Source organism: Phalacrocorax aristotelis, chromosome Z, assembly GCF_949628215.1.
Source record: "Phalacrocorax aristotelis chromosome Z, bGulAri2.1, whole genome shotgun sequence".
Classification (NCBI taxonomy): Eukaryota; Metazoa; Chordata; class Aves; order Suliformes; family Phalacrocoracidae; genus Phalacrocorax; species Phalacrocorax aristotelis.
The window spans coordinates 18,978,008-18,994,559 of record NC_134311.1 but is presented as its reverse complement, the minus strand read 5'-3'; the positions used below and the strand labels follow the sequence as shown (position 1 = coordinate 18,994,559).

Sequence of the window (16,552 nt, the reverse complement as noted above, 5' to 3'; positions counted from 1 at the left end):
GGATTAGAAGAGCGAAACACAGGTCTGAAAAAGAAATTACAAGGATCCACAAGGCTTCCCTCGTGGATACGTGGGAGCCCAAGCGATCCCCGACTAGACCCCCGCATCAACCGCGGCGGGCGGGGGGGGGGGGGGGGGGGGGCGGGCGCGAAGGGCGTCGGTGCCCGCGCCGCCCCGGCGGGCCCCGTCCGCTACCTGCTGGTCTCCAGGGAAGAGTAGCGCTCGGGCAGGATCTGCAGGCAGCGCTGAAAGAACCGCACGTGCCGCTCGCGCAGGAACTCTAGCCGCTCAGGCTCCTCCGGGCACGACGACAACTCCGCCGCCGCCTCCGCCATCTTGCCGCCGCCCGCGCCCGGCGCGCCCCGATCGCGTCAGGCGCCACTGCGCCGCGCCCCGCCCCGCCCCGCCCCGCCCCGCCCTGCCCCCGAGACGTCACTGCCGGCGGCGGCCGGCCGCTGCCTGTCACGCAAACGGAAATACGTGGCGTCACGCCAACCCTGCCCGTCTGACAGGCGGCGTTTCAAATCCCGCTCTTTTTCGAACAACATAAATATAATACACATCATGGCATCAAGTAAATGTGACGACTCCAGAGGACTGCTGGCCGCTTCACAAGCAAGGAAGTCATTCCCGTGCGACAGGGACAGGCCCGTGCTCATCTATAATCCTTGCCACCAGGCTGGAGAAGCTCTAAAAACAAGGCAAAAAAGCATAAAGAGGTCATATAGAACTGTATTTTTGTTATACCACGCATCCATAATTGTTCTCACCTATGAGGAGCTCGTAAAAGCAGTTTTGAAGCTGTTGGTGCGACCTCTTTCACGCGTTCCTCCCAGCCCGTGGTAGGTCTGTACAACCTGGACTGGTCTCTGGTGATGTGAACCTCGACCTCAGAGTGAAACAAAATATTGGGCTATTTTATTGATCAAAGAATGAGTTACATACACTCATTAGGTTTTCATCATATGAATAGGTGTGGAGTAAACAAAATACAGTTGGCTAGCCAGAGGCTTTTCCTGCTGCACTATCACAAGAAATGGCAGAAACATGAACACCAGTAAGAGGGGCAACAACTGTTTGCCCTCATTGGTCATTTAAAAGGTTAATTGCTAAGAACCCAGACAATATTCCCAAAGCTCTTCTGGAACCTGCCTACTTAGTTAACTAATGATAGAAAACCATTTAATGAAACCATCACCCATACTGCAGCTCACCTGTATGACCTATAGGCCTTCCCCAGAACAAATATTGCCAGGAGACCATTTATTTATCTCCTGCCTTTTTTCTTTACACGCTCCCCCCCTTTTTTTTTTTAAACACAAGAACGACTATGGCTGCTGCATTTTTGTCTCCTGATAATGAGCACAACTTACTATTTAAATTTTTTCCCTTCATCAACCATTTAGATAAGTAAAAATAATTGCTTTTTAGAGCAATGAGGAAAAAGGCTGTTTAAACAACCACCTCAGGTTAAAAAAAGAAATGTTACCTTCTCTCTTAACTTTGCCAACCTTTTTTTCTTTTTCTTGTTTCTCTCCTTCTTTAGCTTGTTTTTGTAGAATCCTTAGCTCCAGTTTATGTACATCCTGAAACAAACAACAAATGGAAAAGCAAACTTATCCTTGGAAGTAGAACATATTGTAACAAAATATATACACACCCTTTTCACAGTTAATTTTTTTGTTTTGAAATTGCTTTGTCATAGTACAGAATAAAAAGTTACACTAGATAGCTTACTCGCTACACAGCTTGTCCTGGACAAAGTATAGTTACACAGTATTGAAAAAAAAAGGATTGCAGTGGTTTAATCTCTGTTTACAAAAATTAACTCTAGTGTGAATGCTGACAGTAGTATTGGTTCTCCAGTAATTGGATTTACACTGAGATGGGATCTAACTTGACGTTACAGCTACTGAAACCTGCAGGATCCTAAGCATCTCTTTTTATTTCATACCTGCATACAACAATCAGGTCTTTTCATGTTTTCTATAGCATGGAGAGCAACACAGCCTAAGTTGTTTTTCCCAAACATTTTCACAGTGAAGTAAATAAAACCACTTCTATATGTAGAAAAAAATACGGGCTTGAATAAACCTGTAGAATTTAAGATACTGAGGAAAAGCAACATCTTTGTCTAGAATAAAGTTTCATACTGTTTCTTGTAAGTAACATGCTGCTGTTCCTAGTGAATCAAAAATAGTTAATGAAACATGGGTATTAAGGATTTTTAAAAGTGTTTAACAGAGTATATAATAGGAGGAAGTAGGTGTATTTAGAACAACATGCATAACTGGAGATGTAATTACGGACACGCTCTTGAAACTTAGTAATTTCTTCTGCAGCAATTCTCTTCCTTTCCTCCTTTTCAGCTTTCTCTCTCTTCTCCTCTTCAAGCTTCTCAAGTTCCTCCTTTTCTTTCTTCTGCAAGGTATACCTTTCCAACAGTAATTTCATCTGGCATTGGCGCTGGCGTTCTTTCTGTTGCTTTTTCTCCTTCTCTTCTTCTAGTTTTAGTTGTGATGCTTGTTCCGTTGCAAATTCTATTGCTTTCTGTTTCTTCCACGCTTCAATTGCTGCTTGTTGTCTTCTTCTTTCTTCTTCTGTTTTCTGCTTCTGAGCTTCTTCATGCTGTAGCCATTTTTCCTTGAGCTTTTTTTCTGATTCCTCTTTCTCCTTCAAATTTCCTTCTTTTTCTTGCATCTGCTTTTCTTTCCACTTCTTAATTGACTGCGAGAGAACAGCAGGGAAAAAAAAAGGTTTTAATGAAAATTTTACACATTCTCTTTATTCGGTCTGATGAAAACATACACTCCAAGGATATAAACTGCTGATAGGAATTAGAAGTCTACTAAGGGCAAAACTTAAGGCAAAAAAAATGTCTCCTTTCTCCTGATCTTTTTTCCTACTTTTATGGATGACACAGGCAGCTTTAATATGTGCCTGCTAAAATTACTGAAGTTACAGCATTCATATTACCTTGGAGTAGTTATTAATGTTGGTGTAATATGCTTTTTTTAATGCAAACGTATTTCAGGTCTTAATTTTTTTCTTCAAATTAACAATTCCAATTACTATTTTATAATTCAGTTTCTGTCAGTGTATCTTTTATTACTCAGATGAATAGTTCTTGAAGGAATCATAGTTCTCTATGTCAGTATGGCAGAGGTATATTGCCTATACAGTGGGACAAATATTCTTAGGGACAGGTATAATTAGAACTGCAATTTCAGATAGGATCACTTACTGCTCTAGGATTGGCATCTAACTTTCTGGACGACTGCCATCAAAAGCCTTTAACATATACTTTGGCAATACACAGCCCACTTCAGTAAGTTGTTAGGTCTATGCTTATTGGTAATTCGGTAAGACAAATATTTTTGGCAAGTTGAGGATGCTAAAGGCTTCGGTTATACACCATCAACTGTAACAGAAATCCACCTAGCACCATCACCAGAGAAACAAACACAAAAATAAGAAATGCATGCATTTTAAAAATAAGTACTTTTTCTTAATGCTACAAAAGCCCTAGAGGGATTATTTTACCTCTTTCTTTCTTTCATGGAAAATTAGAAATTCTCGATACCATCTGTCATGTTGTTCAATATCTTCTTTTGTTCTTCCACAGAGATACGCAAGGGCTTCATCCACATAAGATAGCCTTCCTTTGTGTTTTGTCCATACTTGCAGAAAATTTTGATAATCATAATCATCCCAGCCTCCCTGCCGCCCTCCTGTTCGCTGAAGAAATCTTTCAAACTCTACTACTTCTTCAGGTAGATGATTTTCAAGTGTTTTATCAACTGAGACCCTGGCTGATGGTAATTTCAAACCTTTTTTGGTTGTTGAGCTGCCTAACGCCCACAGTCCCACTTTTCTCTCAAAGACACTGAGCTCATTAATGGCAATTTTTTCCTCCTTCACAAGCCGCTCATATCTGAAAAAAAGAACAAACTCTCAAATGTAAGAAAAAAACTCCAGTATTCATTGCTTATTCACCAAGCATGAATTTTGGAACTGTTCAATGCCACACAAAAGCTATTGTTCAAAGATTAAGAACTGAAGTGTTAACACAGATGACAGCACAGTTGTAATGATCCCATAATAAAGCACTACACAACCACACTTAGGTTACCCTTTTAGGGAAAGCACACATTTATGGCATTCAAACACCTGACACCAGTAGAGAGAATGGAAAAAAACCCCACCCACTTAAAAAACAAAACAATAGCAACAACAAAAAAACCATGACCTAATAATCTTTTCTGCGGCTTTTCTCTGAGAAGCCTTTTCACAGGCAATTCATCGTTACACTGGATCACTGCAATAGCTATACAAACAGCCTCCCTAAAAGGCTGTTTATCTAGATTCTAATATTGATAGTTTGAGTTTTGATTTACATACCATAGGAATCGCTAGCAACAGAGTAAATCAAAAGAATAATTTACTTGATTAATGCAAAGTTTTCATTGTGTCTTACAAAAGCACTTTTTCTTGTAGCTGAATCATGTATAAACATACATTTGCCTCTGTTCCTCTTTAAAAGCATTGACTGCATTTTCAGCTTCTTCCATCATTTCTTTGAGCTTGTCCACAACTAAAAAGGAAAAGAAGAAAAGAGCATAACACTTAATAAGTTGACAGTATTTAACAGTAATTCAGCACTGCCCAAAAATGTAGGCACTTGCAGAGACTTCTGGGACACTGTTACTTCAGAGTACAAAAAAGCATGCATTTCCATCTCTGCCTTAGAAGACAGACTCTCATTTATTCAAAAGGTGTGATTTCACACTGATTTAGCTAGCTGGATGCAAATCCCAGTATAAATGTTTATTTCCATTAAACAAGTCTCGTTCTGAGTGACCTTCAACTGATTCACAGAATAACGCAGCCTTCTCCTAAAGAGTTTCCACTTCTGTTTTTTATAACCATGCAGTTGGTGACTTAAGATGCACACTCAAATCTTTGGTTTACACCAGACTGCAGCAATCCTATTTAATCTACAGGTCACTACTTTAACAAAGCTAACAAAGAAACATCAGAGAAAGATGGTAATACAGCTGTCTAGAGGTCTATTTTGCAATGGTAGAAATATGTTTTAGAACCTTTTTTAAACCAGCACAACATCTGAATGGACACATATTGAACACATAGTTTAACTAACCTGGCCTTAAAAAATAAACAAAATTGGTTGAGTTATGTCATCTAAAGCTCTTAGTTCAGCTTTCATGCCTTGTTAGTTCTTGGTATCTTTACTGACAGCTTAAGGAGATAATGCATTTTTTAATAGAATAGATACTGAATAAATGAAATGAGGTACATTTAATCTAGCATCAGAAAGCCTTCAGCTAGTAGCAGGACTTCTGCCTGAGCTCCACACGAGGTACTAGAGCATCACAGAAGAGTGGTTCTTTCAGTGCCTATTTCCCAGAAGTTTCAAAACATCCAAACAGACCGAGTTGTTTCAGCATCTTCCACAGAACATTCCAACTTACACTTCAAGCCATGTGGACGGCTAGAAATGAGTTCCCTGTAGACCCTACTCTGTGACCTTTTACCAGATGAAAGGGAGCTATACCTAAATGGCACTAGAATATGAATTGTATTTTATGTAAGGCAAAGAGTTACATACAGAAAATACCTGGCTTTCAACAGCCTGAAGAAACAAACCCATACCACTTCCAACTGCACAATCTTTCACCATTTCTTACTTTTCTGCATTCTTCCCTTCCCAGATTCCTGGAAAAAGCAGACTGGAGAAGTCTGCAAGAGAATCATAAGCCCAACTGTGCAAGAAACCTGCCTGTAGAGGAAAACGTTTTTAAATCTGTCGTCACAACTTACATTCTGGTGTAGGCTTCACGTCTTTTAATTGTTGCTGAAGTCTCTTCACATAATTTTGTATTTTTGATAGCTGCTGCAGGATTTTACCCTCTGTTAAACAAAATAAGGTGCTGATAGTTCTAATGGTTTCTCTGTGCATTAAATTCAAATAAGAGAACAAGAGCAATGAAGTGTCTGAAATAAACTGGGGATTTCATCTAAGCAGGGACACAAATTCTGTTTGATCATAAGAAATTGTCATCATACTGAGCACAGACAATATTCTCCAAATCTTATCGGGTCCAAGATGTAAATGTAACAAAATTTACCTAAGACATGACCCTAATAGTTCCTGCTGAGACCACAGAAAGTGTAGAAGCACATAGATCATGCTGAAAGACCAGAACACAGTAATGGGGAGTTTGGGGGTTCTAGTATCTGCCCAAAGATCATACTCTAACAGCCCTTCACACCTCACATGTAGTGCCTTACACCTCTCACCTTTGTCATCTTTATTATCTCACAACAGTAGCTCCATCCGTAGTTCCATGCTCGCTTCTCACCCCTGGAAAGTTTTCTGAACTTTTTAGCTTAGTCACTCCTCAGAAATATTTACATTTCTTAAGAATTGCAAGATGTAAAGGATATGATAAGTTCCCTTAATGAAAAGACACACATTAAAACTCATATAAGTTTGTAAGGTAAGTGTAGTTTTAGTTGTCTTTACATGTCCTTTCCCTTCTTCAGCTTATTTTCTTTTGATCATCTTTATCAGAAGGCATAGCAGGATTTGATTACTTTTGAAAGAACCTATGTTCTTTCTGTGACCAGCGAGTCACTTTTTTTCCTTAAGTATTTAATTAGTCTGTATGTAGAACGGATATTGTGTACCATCACACAGCACTTTTTAGACGGAATATTCATTATCTACAAATCTGAAAAATGCAAACACAATTTAAAAGTATATTAAAAGGCAGCAGTTTATAAAAACTTATGTTTCAGTAAGTATATATTTATTGTTCCTTAGCTAGACTACATTAGATTTTGTAATACACACAAAAAATTGATTCCAAGTTTCTAAAACGGTATTTTTCTGCTGAAGTTGTGTCATGGTTTTAGCTGGGATAGAGTTAACCTTCTTCACTGCAGCTGGCACAGTGCTGTGCTCTGGACTTAGTATGAAAACAGTGTTGATAACACACCGATGTTTTAGTTGTTGCTGGGTAGTGCTTGTACTAGTCAAGGGCTTTTCCAGCTTCCCGTGCTCTGCCGGCTGCACAAGAAGCCGGAAGGGGAGGGGGCACAGCTAAGAGAGCTGATCCAAACTGACCAAAGGGATATTCCATATCATGTAATGTCATGCCCAGTATGTTAACTGGGGGGAGCTGGCCGGGGAAGGGAGGCAGCAATCGTGGCTCTCTCCCCCATCCCACAGGGGTGGGGGGAGTGAGCAAGCGGCTGCGTGGTGTTCAGTTGCCAACTGGGGCTGAACCACGACAGTCCTTTTTGGTGCCCAACGCAGGGCACAAAGGGTTTGAGATAATAACAGTTGCTGGGCACAGCGTTGATTCATCTTTCTCAGTATTAGTTGGTCCAGCCTACACCATGCTGATTTTGAAGTACACATTAAAAATTGCTGTTGGTTTTTGTAGTTTGCTGTGCTCTGCAGTGATTAGAGATGTTTTGCCTGGGAAGGTTGTTATTAAAACACTGGCCTTGAGCATTATTGGTCTTGCATGGAAGCTGTTACTGTACTTGGGGTACCACCTCATGGAGCCAATTAGCAATTATATCTCCTCCTCTGAGAGGTTTTTTACGGAGGAAATACAGAATGGCACCTTAGCTACCATCTTCTATAATGCCTCCTCCTTCATTACAACAACTTTTCAGTATCTTGAACATCCTTGGGTAGTTAAAGATACATCTGTTGGTATTGCTTTGGCAGACAGTTTCAGTTCTGTCTAAGGTTAATCAGGAATTTAGGAACATCATCCAGAGATCTGCCCCAAGGCTCGATAGCTATGCATGGCAGGGTATGTGGGACAGTATGGGCAAATGCCTAAGACGGTGGGCACCCCCAGTGTTGTGGGACTTCACTCCTGAACAAGTGCAGAATCCTAAAAAATTAGTAGACTATTTGGAGGAAGTATGCTGTCACCCTGGCAATTCCAGAGAGATACAAATCACTGCCATGTGCTGGGGCCTGGCACATGCCTACCAAGCCCTGTTTAACATTATTCAGTACCCCCAAGGGGAAAAGAAGGCCTCTGGATCTAAAAAGACAAAGACAAGGAAAGTGACAAGCACTGTGGCCACTCAAACCCCCATGACAAGACACTGCAGCTACTCCAACCCCGGTGACAAGCGTTGCAACTGAATCAGAGGACCAACCCGTGCCAGTATCAGTAGCCCCTTTACACAAGAAGAAATCCTGGAAGAGAAAGTCAACTTGTTTAGAAAGAGATGATGGAAGAGCAGGGCCATCACGAGAGGAGGAGGAAGAAATTGTACAAGAAACAGAGACCATCCGATCCCTATCCTTTAGTGAGTTGCGGGATGTGCGAAAAGATTTCGGCCATCATTCAGGTAAGCACATTGTCACCTGGATGCTCTGATGCTGGGATAATGGGCCCAGCAGTCCGGAATTAGAGGGGAAGGAAGCCAAACAACTGGGATCCCTCTCTAGGGAAGGGGGCATTGACACAGCATTTGGAAAAGGGGCACAAGCCCTCAGCCTCTGGAGGTGACTCCTGTCCGTTGTGAGAGAAAGGTACCCCTTCAAGGAAGATACTGTATATCACCTTGGAAAATGGATGACCATGGAGAAATGTATCCAGTACGTGAGGGAACTAACCATGCTTGAGGTGATTTATAGTGACCTAGACGATCATCAGTCATCCAAAGGTCCAGATGAAGCCCAGTGCACACAACCCATGTGGCGGAAGTTTGTACAGAGCGCACCACTGACACATGGGAACTCATTCGCAGTAACGTCCTGGAAAGATGACGAGGCACCAATGGTGGCGGAGGTGATGGATAAACTCCAGGATTACAAAGAAAATATCTCTTCCTCCCTCATCTTGGCTGTGGAGAAACTATCCTGGGAGTTCCAGCAATTCAAAGATATGTCCTACTCCCCACCAGTACGTACCAGTATCTCAGCCATTAGGAGTAAGCGTCCCTTGGCTCAAGAGAGAGGATACACACCACAGGGCACCCTATGGTTTTAACTGCGTGACCACAGAAAGGACATGAAGAAGTGGGATGGAAAACCTACCTCGACCCTAGAGGCATGGGTACATGAGTTGCAAGGAAGAATAATCACTCATGGGGGTTCTTCCAGGAGAGCTGCTGCTCCAGTTTCCAGCAAGCAATTCCCCAGACAGAGGAGCAGAAGCGCTGATTTTATTTCTGATCCTAATAGAGACACTTGTGATCCATATTTAGAGGAAGTGAGTTGCAAATGCCATGATCAGGACTAGAGGGGCCCTGCCTCCAGCCAGGTGGAGGAAAGGGATAACCGGGCTTACTGGACTGTGTGGATCCGATGGCCTGGCACATCCAGCTCACAGGAGTGTAAAGCTTTAGTGGACACCGGCGCACAGTGCACCCTAATACCATCAAACTATACAGGGGCAGAACCCATCAGCATTGCTGGATTGACAGGGGGATCCCAAGAGCTAACTGTATTGGAGGCCAAAGTGAGCCTAACTGGGAATGAGTGGCAAAAGCACCCCATTGTGACTGGCCCAGAGGCTCCATGCATCCTTGGCATAGACTACCTCAGGAGAGGCTATTACAAGGACCCAAAAGGCTACAGGTGGGCTTTTGGTGTAGCTGCCTTGGAAACATAGGGAATTAAGCAGCTCTCTACCTTGCCTGGCCTCTCGAAGGACCCTTCTGCTGTGGGGTTGATGAAGGTCAGAGAAAAACAGGTGCCGATTGCCACCACAACAGTGCACTGGCGGCAATATCGCACGAACCAAGACTCCCTGATTCCATCCATGAGCTCATTCACCGACTGGAGAGCCAAGGAGTCATCAGCAAGACTTACTCACCTTTTAACAGTCTAATATGGCCAGTGCAGAAGTCTAATGGAGAGTGGAGGCTAACAGTGGACTATTGTGGCCTGAACAAAGTCACTCCTCCACTGAGTGCTGCCGTGTCAGACGAGCTAGAACTTCAATTCGAACTGGAGTCAAAGGCAGCCAAGTGATATGCCACAATTGATATTGCTAATGCATTCTTCTCAATCCCTCTGACAGCAGAGTGCAGGCCACAGTTTGCTTTCACTTGGAGGGGCATCCAGTACACCTGGAATTGACTGCCCCAGGGGTGGAAACACAGTCCTGCCATTTGCCATTGAGTAATCCAGACTGCACCAGAACAGGGTGAGGCTCTGGAACACCTGCAATACATTGATGACATCATCATATGGGGCAACACAGCAGTAGAGGTTTTTGAGAAAGGGAAGAAAACAGTCCAAATCCTTCTGAAAGATGGCTTTGCCATAAAACAAAGTAAAGAGACCCACAGAATAGATCCAGTTCTTAGGAATAAAATGGCAAGATGGATGTTGTCAGATCCCAATGGATGTGATCAACAAAATAGCAGCCATGTCTCCACCAACTAGCAAAAAAGAAACACAAGCTTTTTTAGACATTGTGGGTTTTTGGAGAATGCATATTCCAGATTGTAGTCTGATTGTAAGCCCTCTCTATCAAGTGGCCTGGAAGAAGAATGATTTCAAATGGGGCAACAACAACAGGCCTTTGAACAAATTAAACAGGAGGTAGTTCATGCAGTAGCCTTTAGGCCAGTCTGGGCAGGACAAGATGTAAAAAATGTGCTCTACACTGCAGCCGGGGAGAATGGCCCTACCTGGAGCCTCTGGCAGAAAGCGCCAGGGGAGACCCGAGGTTGACCCCTAGGGTTTTGGTGTTGGGGATACAGAGGGTCCGAAGCCCACTATACTCCCACTGAAAAAGAGATAAAGGCGGCATATGAAGGGTTTTGAGCTGCTTCAGAAGCGGTTGGTACTGAAGCACAGCTGCTCTTGGCACCCCGACTGCCAGTGCTGGGCTGGATGTTCAAAGGATACGTCCCCTCTACACACCATGCAACTGATGCTACGTGGAGTAAATGGGTTGCACTGATCACCCAGCGGGCTCGAGTAGGAAACCCCAGTTGCCCAGGAATCTTGGAAGTGATCATGAGCTGGCCAGAAGGCAAAGATTTTGGATTATCACCAGAGGAGGAGGTGACACATGCTGAAGAAGCCCCACTGTATAACACACTGCCAGAAAAGGAGAAGCAGTATGCCCTGTTCACTGATGGGTCCTGTCGCCTTGTGGGAAAGCACCGGAGATGGAAGGCTGCTGTATGGAGTCCTAAACAACAAGTAGCAGAAACTGCTGAAGGAGAAGGTGAATCGAGCCAGTTTGCAGAGGTAAAGGCCATCCAGCTGGCCTTAGACATCGCTGAACGGGAAAAGTGGCCAGTGCTCTATCTCTATACTGACCCCTGGATGGTGGCAAATGCCTTGTGGGGCTGGTTACAGCAGTGGAAGCGGCACAACTGGCAGCACAGAGGCAAACCCATCTGGGCTGCCAGATTGTGGCAAGATATTGCTGCCCGGGTAGAGAACCTGGTTGTAAAGGTACGTCATGTGGATGCTCACGTCCCCAAGAGTCGGGCCACTGAAGAACATCAAAACAACCAGCATGTGGATCAGGCTGCTCAGATTGAAGTGGCTGAGGTGGATCTGCACTGGCAGCATAAGGGTGAATTATTTCTAGCTCGGTGGGCCCATGACACCTCAGGCCGTCAAGGGAGAGATGCAACATACAGGTGGGCTCGCGATCGAGGGGTGGACTTGACGCTACTGCGCAGGTTATCCATGAATGTGAGGCATGTGCTGCAATCAAGCAAGCCAAGCGGGTAAAGCCTCTGTGGTATGGGGGACGATGGATGAAATATAAATATGGGCAGGCTTGGCAGATTGTCTATATCACACTCCCACAGACCCACCAAGGCAAGCGCCATGTGCTTACAATGGTGGAAGTGACCACCAGATGGCTGGAAACACACCCCCCCCATGCCCCATGTCACCACCAGGAACACTATTCTGGGTCTGGAAAAACAAGTCCTGTGGCGACACAGCACCCCAGAGAGAATTGAGTCAGACAACAGGACTCATTTCTGAAACAACCTCATAGACACCTGGGCTGAAGTGCTTGGCATTGAGTGGGTGTATCACATCCCCTATCACGCACCAGCCTCCCGGAAAATCGAACAGTACAATGGACTGTTAAAAACTACACTAAGAGCAATAGGGGGTGGAACACTTAAACACTGGGATACACACTTAGCAAAAGCCACATGGTTAGTCAACACTAGGGGATCTGCCAGTCGAGCTGGCCCTGCCCAATGAGAACCCTGTCGTACTGTGGAAGGGGACAGAGTCCCTGTAGTGCACATGAAAAATACGTTGGGGAAAACAGTCTGGGTTCTTCCTGCCTCAGGCAAAGGGGAATGATAAATGAAACCTGTATATTCTGTTGAAGGATGAGAAGGTGGGTAGGGGTTACTGAAGTTGTATTGGATAGTATGGGACCTGAGCATGATGTAAACGGTATAGAATAAGGGGTGGATACTGTCATGGTTTTAGTTGGGATAGAGTTAACCTTCTTCACTGCAGCTGGCACAGTGCTGTGCTCTGGACTTAGTATGAAAACAGTGTTGATAACACACCGATGTTTTAGTTGTTGCTGGGTAGTGCTTGTACTAGTCAAGGGCTTTTCCAGCTTCCCGTGCTCTGCCGGCTGCACAAGAAGCCGGGAGGGGAGGGGGCACAGCTAAGGGAGCTGATCCAAACTGGCCAAAGGGATATTCCATATCATGTAATGTCATGCCCAATACGTTAACTGGGGGGAGCTGGCCGGGGGAGGCAGGCAGCAATCGCGGCTCGGGGACCAGCAGCATCGGTCGGCAGCTGGTGAGCGGTTGTATCGCTTGTGTTTCTGTTTTTTTTCCCTTTTCCTTTTTATTATTATTATTTTTATTATTATCATAATAATATTTATTTTATTTTTAATAATTAAACTGTTCTTACCTCAACCCACAAGTTTTTTGGGTTTTTTTTTGCTTTTACGCTTCCAATTCTCTGCCCCATCCCACAGGGGTGGGGGGAGTGAGTGAGTGGCTGCGTGGTCCTAGTTGCTGACTGGGGCTGAACCATGACAAGTGGTCATGGGTGGCACTACTACATTAAAGATTAAAAGAAAACAGTTAATAACACGTAAGTCCCAAAACATTTATCCTGCTGATTTTTGCAAGAGAATTGTGGACATCTTTGTTATAAGCAGCACACATCATGAAATACCACACTTTTATCTGCATCTACCTTCCACCTGAACTAATCTCTCTGTACCCATGATTATAAAACCGTCTAAACGAACAACAGTAGAGTAAAAAAAAAAAAAAGTAAAACAAAACACCCAAATAAAACACCACTTACTTTCAGTTTTCCTGCTGACAGCCATAGTATGTTCCAGTTCCTCTAGTATGCTGTGTTCTACCCTGAAATCATTCTTCCTATTGTAAAGATGTCCGTTTTTGTCTTTTTCTATACTTGCAAGCCTGGAAAAAAAGGTTGCCACACTGAGTAAGACATGAATACTTAGCAAAGCCCCAAGATTTTCCAAGGTTAGTACCCAGCTAAGGCTGTATCAACAGGACTGTCTTAGATTTTTATACAAAACACTGGTTGTTCCTACAGCTGTTTTCAAGGAAAAATCTTCCTGCAGTTATAACACTACACACCAAAGAAACCCAAGGACTTGAATAAGAGAAAGAAGTTAACAGGGAAATTACCTCACTGACAGGTAGTCACACTGAAACAGTCTGAAATTTCATCCGTATGCTCACTAGCAGGGAGCTTTATGAGAGCTTTCACCGGAAAGCACTGGGACAGACAGGCTGTATTAATGCAGTTGCACGCATAGGTGGAGCCCCAGCACAGACGGAACAAGTACATTCCCTCAGCCCTAACATTAGTAATAGTACTACTGCAACTGAAGTTTCAAATTCAAGTTCATTAGCATTTAACTTACGATATTAAAGCTGCTACCTTACTGACTATGCTTTACATATAGTACAGAGAGCTGTAAGGAGCTGGGGTTGTTTAGTCTGGAGGAGGCTAAGGAGAGACCTTATCGCTCTCTACGGCTACCTGAAAGGAGGCTGTAGCGAGGCAGGGGTCGGACTCTTCTCCCTAGTAACAAGCGATAGGACGAGAGGAAATGGCCTCAAGCTGTGCCAGGGGAAGTTTAGGTTGGATATTAGGAAAAACTTCACCGAAACGGTTGTCAAACATTGGAACAGGCTGCCCAGGGAGGTGGCTGAGTTTCCATCCCTGGAGGTATTTAGAAGAAGGGTAGACGTGATACTTGAGGATATGGTTTAGCGGTGGACTTGGCAGTGATAGGTTAGCAGTTGGACTCGATGATCTTAAGGGTCTTTTCCAATCTTAACAATTCTATGATTTTGCTTTCTTACTCAGGTCAGAAGCTTTAGAGTAGAACAGAGTGGGATGTGCTTTGCCTTACTACAACCAGGCAGGGTGCTAGGGTTTGACCTTCAGAAGAGTACGTGCCAAAGTGTCTGCAGCTCCAAGCACATCTGTGAAGTTTGGTGCCATGACATTAGAGATCAGAACAGCCACATTGCACAGAGACATCTGGTCGGATTCCCAACGTTAACCAATACTACCAACAGCCCAAGAATCTCTCTCAGTAGCAGCCTTGTTCTTCAGGAAACTACTGCTCCTATAGGGGTTTGAACCATATAGGGTACAGTTTATGGTTCACAGTCTAAATGCTTTGCTGTCCACTGGACTGTAGAGAGCAGACCCTAGACCCAAATCTCCACACACGGTGCGCTAGAAGCCTTCAGAGGACAATTACAGAAGGACAATGACTGTAGTTAAATGGCATGCCTTGTTTGAAGTTGCTTGGCAATGTCTACATTACCCAGCAGTCATTTTTTGAGCCATAACTCAGGATCCTCTAAGGAGAAGCCAATTCAGTCAGGCAGCATAAAACACTGCTGTGAGACTTAAGTGTCACTGTTCATTACAGATTCACAACCACAAACCTCTCCTTCAGCTGGGTGGCTACATCAGCTCTTCCTCATAAAGCTCATCCGTGCAAAAGGAAACCTCCCTGGTCTTTCAACTGCCAGTGCAGTTGTTACAGCACTTACTCAGGATGTGGAGAAACAGATATAAATCACTTATGTGCCTCAGGTGTCTTGAACCCCCATTTTCCAAAGCAGTGGCCTAGGTATTCTAGATTAAGTACGTTCAATCTTCTCTGAGGAAGCTGTTGTAATGCTGCAGCAACTCTCCTTTTGTTGGCATGTCTTAGAGGCTTTCGGTCCTTAGAAGGGCAAGCATAGCTGAGTAGGAAAACTGAGAACTCAATTATGCCACATGCACTCTTTTTTGTGCATGTAGTGTAGTAACAGCTTACTACAGATGACTGACCAAAGTCCAAATGGTAATTAGAACAACAGGGCTAAGCGCCTGAAAAGGAGATCTTAGCCTAAAGGCTTCATTACCATAAATTCTTACCATGAACCTTGTGTTATGTTACCTCCAGAACAGCGTGAAAACACGATAAAAGTGTTTAACTTACTGAGTTTTCAGCTTTTCTGCAGTTCTTATGAATTCAATTTTTTTAGCTTGTTCAGCTTTCATCTTCTGGTACTGAATTTGTCGACTAGCACCCGCAGTACTGCAACAGCTGTCATTCTGTACATAACAAAATGAAGTATTATTCAAAACCAATACTTTTTAAATGCTGGTTGGTTAATTTTAAGCAGACACCACCACAGTGCAGAGTAACAGCATTAACTTCAGTTCTATACTGACGCTATTCAACTAATTTTAAGTCACACAGGTGTAAAACTGGAGCAAGGGCTGATGGCAAGCTGATGATTATACAAAAATGCATTCAAGAGAAAAACAGAAAGGCTGCAACATCAGCTTACTCTACCAGAGGCTGCTCACCACACTGCAATACTAAATCAAGGCAATTGCCTTGTCTCTCTCGTGGCAGCGTCTGAGGAGCCAGAGTAACCACCTACCTGGCTATAAGCATGTAATCTACGGTTAGCAGATTACCCCCATTTCATCTTGTTCAAAAAAAGGACTAGCTTAGCTTCTGAAATCTGCTTACTGTCCCTTGCAGATTACCAGTTTTTATTCACAGCAACCCTGGCCATCCTTAACAGAGCTGCTGCTGCGAGCGCAGATTATGAAACCGCCAGCTCAGGTTACGGAGCGACCTTGCTGAGGCCAGCCCGGCGAACCCGCGCCGCTTCCCGCAGCTTTCTTTTTAACGTTGACGCCTACACCTCGTAGGAACTCCCCCTTCCCGGCGGGAAGGGCCGGGCCGGGCCTTTACCTTTGGCTGCCCGGCGGCCGCCGCAGCAACGGCCATCGCCAGCGCGGCCATGTCGGCGGCACCGCGGTCCCGGCCCGCCGGCGGCGATCAGGACAGGCCCCGGCGTGCCGCCACTTCCAGCCTCCCGAAACCCCGGGATTTCGGCCGAAAGAAGGCGGGTTTCTGCGCGGAGCGTCTGCCTCGCCTCCTCCGAGCCGCACGGCGCCTGTGTGAGGCGGGTCGCCGCCGCCGCCAAGCCGCTGCGGGCGTGCGCGCGCTGGGGC

The 16,552-nt window shown here is 44.4% G+C and overlaps 2 protein-coding genes across 2 annotated transcripts in view; both read right to left on the bottom strand.

The window, feature by feature from the left end:
• Positions 1-621, bottom strand: part of PGGT1B (protein geranylgeranyltransferase type I subunit beta) — a 40,005-nt gene extending 39,384 nt beyond the window's left edge. Inside the window, 1 exon segment of the mRNA XM_075078165.1 lies at positions 196-621. Coding sequence (XP_074934266.1) covers positions 196-335 — 140 coding nt within the window. The 5' untranslated portion in view covers positions 336-621.
• CCDC112 (coiled-coil domain containing 112) lies at positions 564-16,459 on the bottom strand. The gene is given in 11 exon segments (XM_075078163.1): positions 564-690; positions 771-889; positions 1,490-1,510; positions 1,512-1,586; positions 2,311-2,727; positions 3,544-3,934; positions 4,519-4,594; positions 5,842-5,931; positions 13,340-13,461; positions 15,519-15,634; positions 16,290-16,459. Coding segments are annotated over 11 exon segments (1,509 nt in total). The 5' UTR covers positions 16,341-16,459; the 3' UTR covers positions 564-659.
• Between the last annotated feature and the right edge of the window lie 93 nt (positions 16,460-16,552).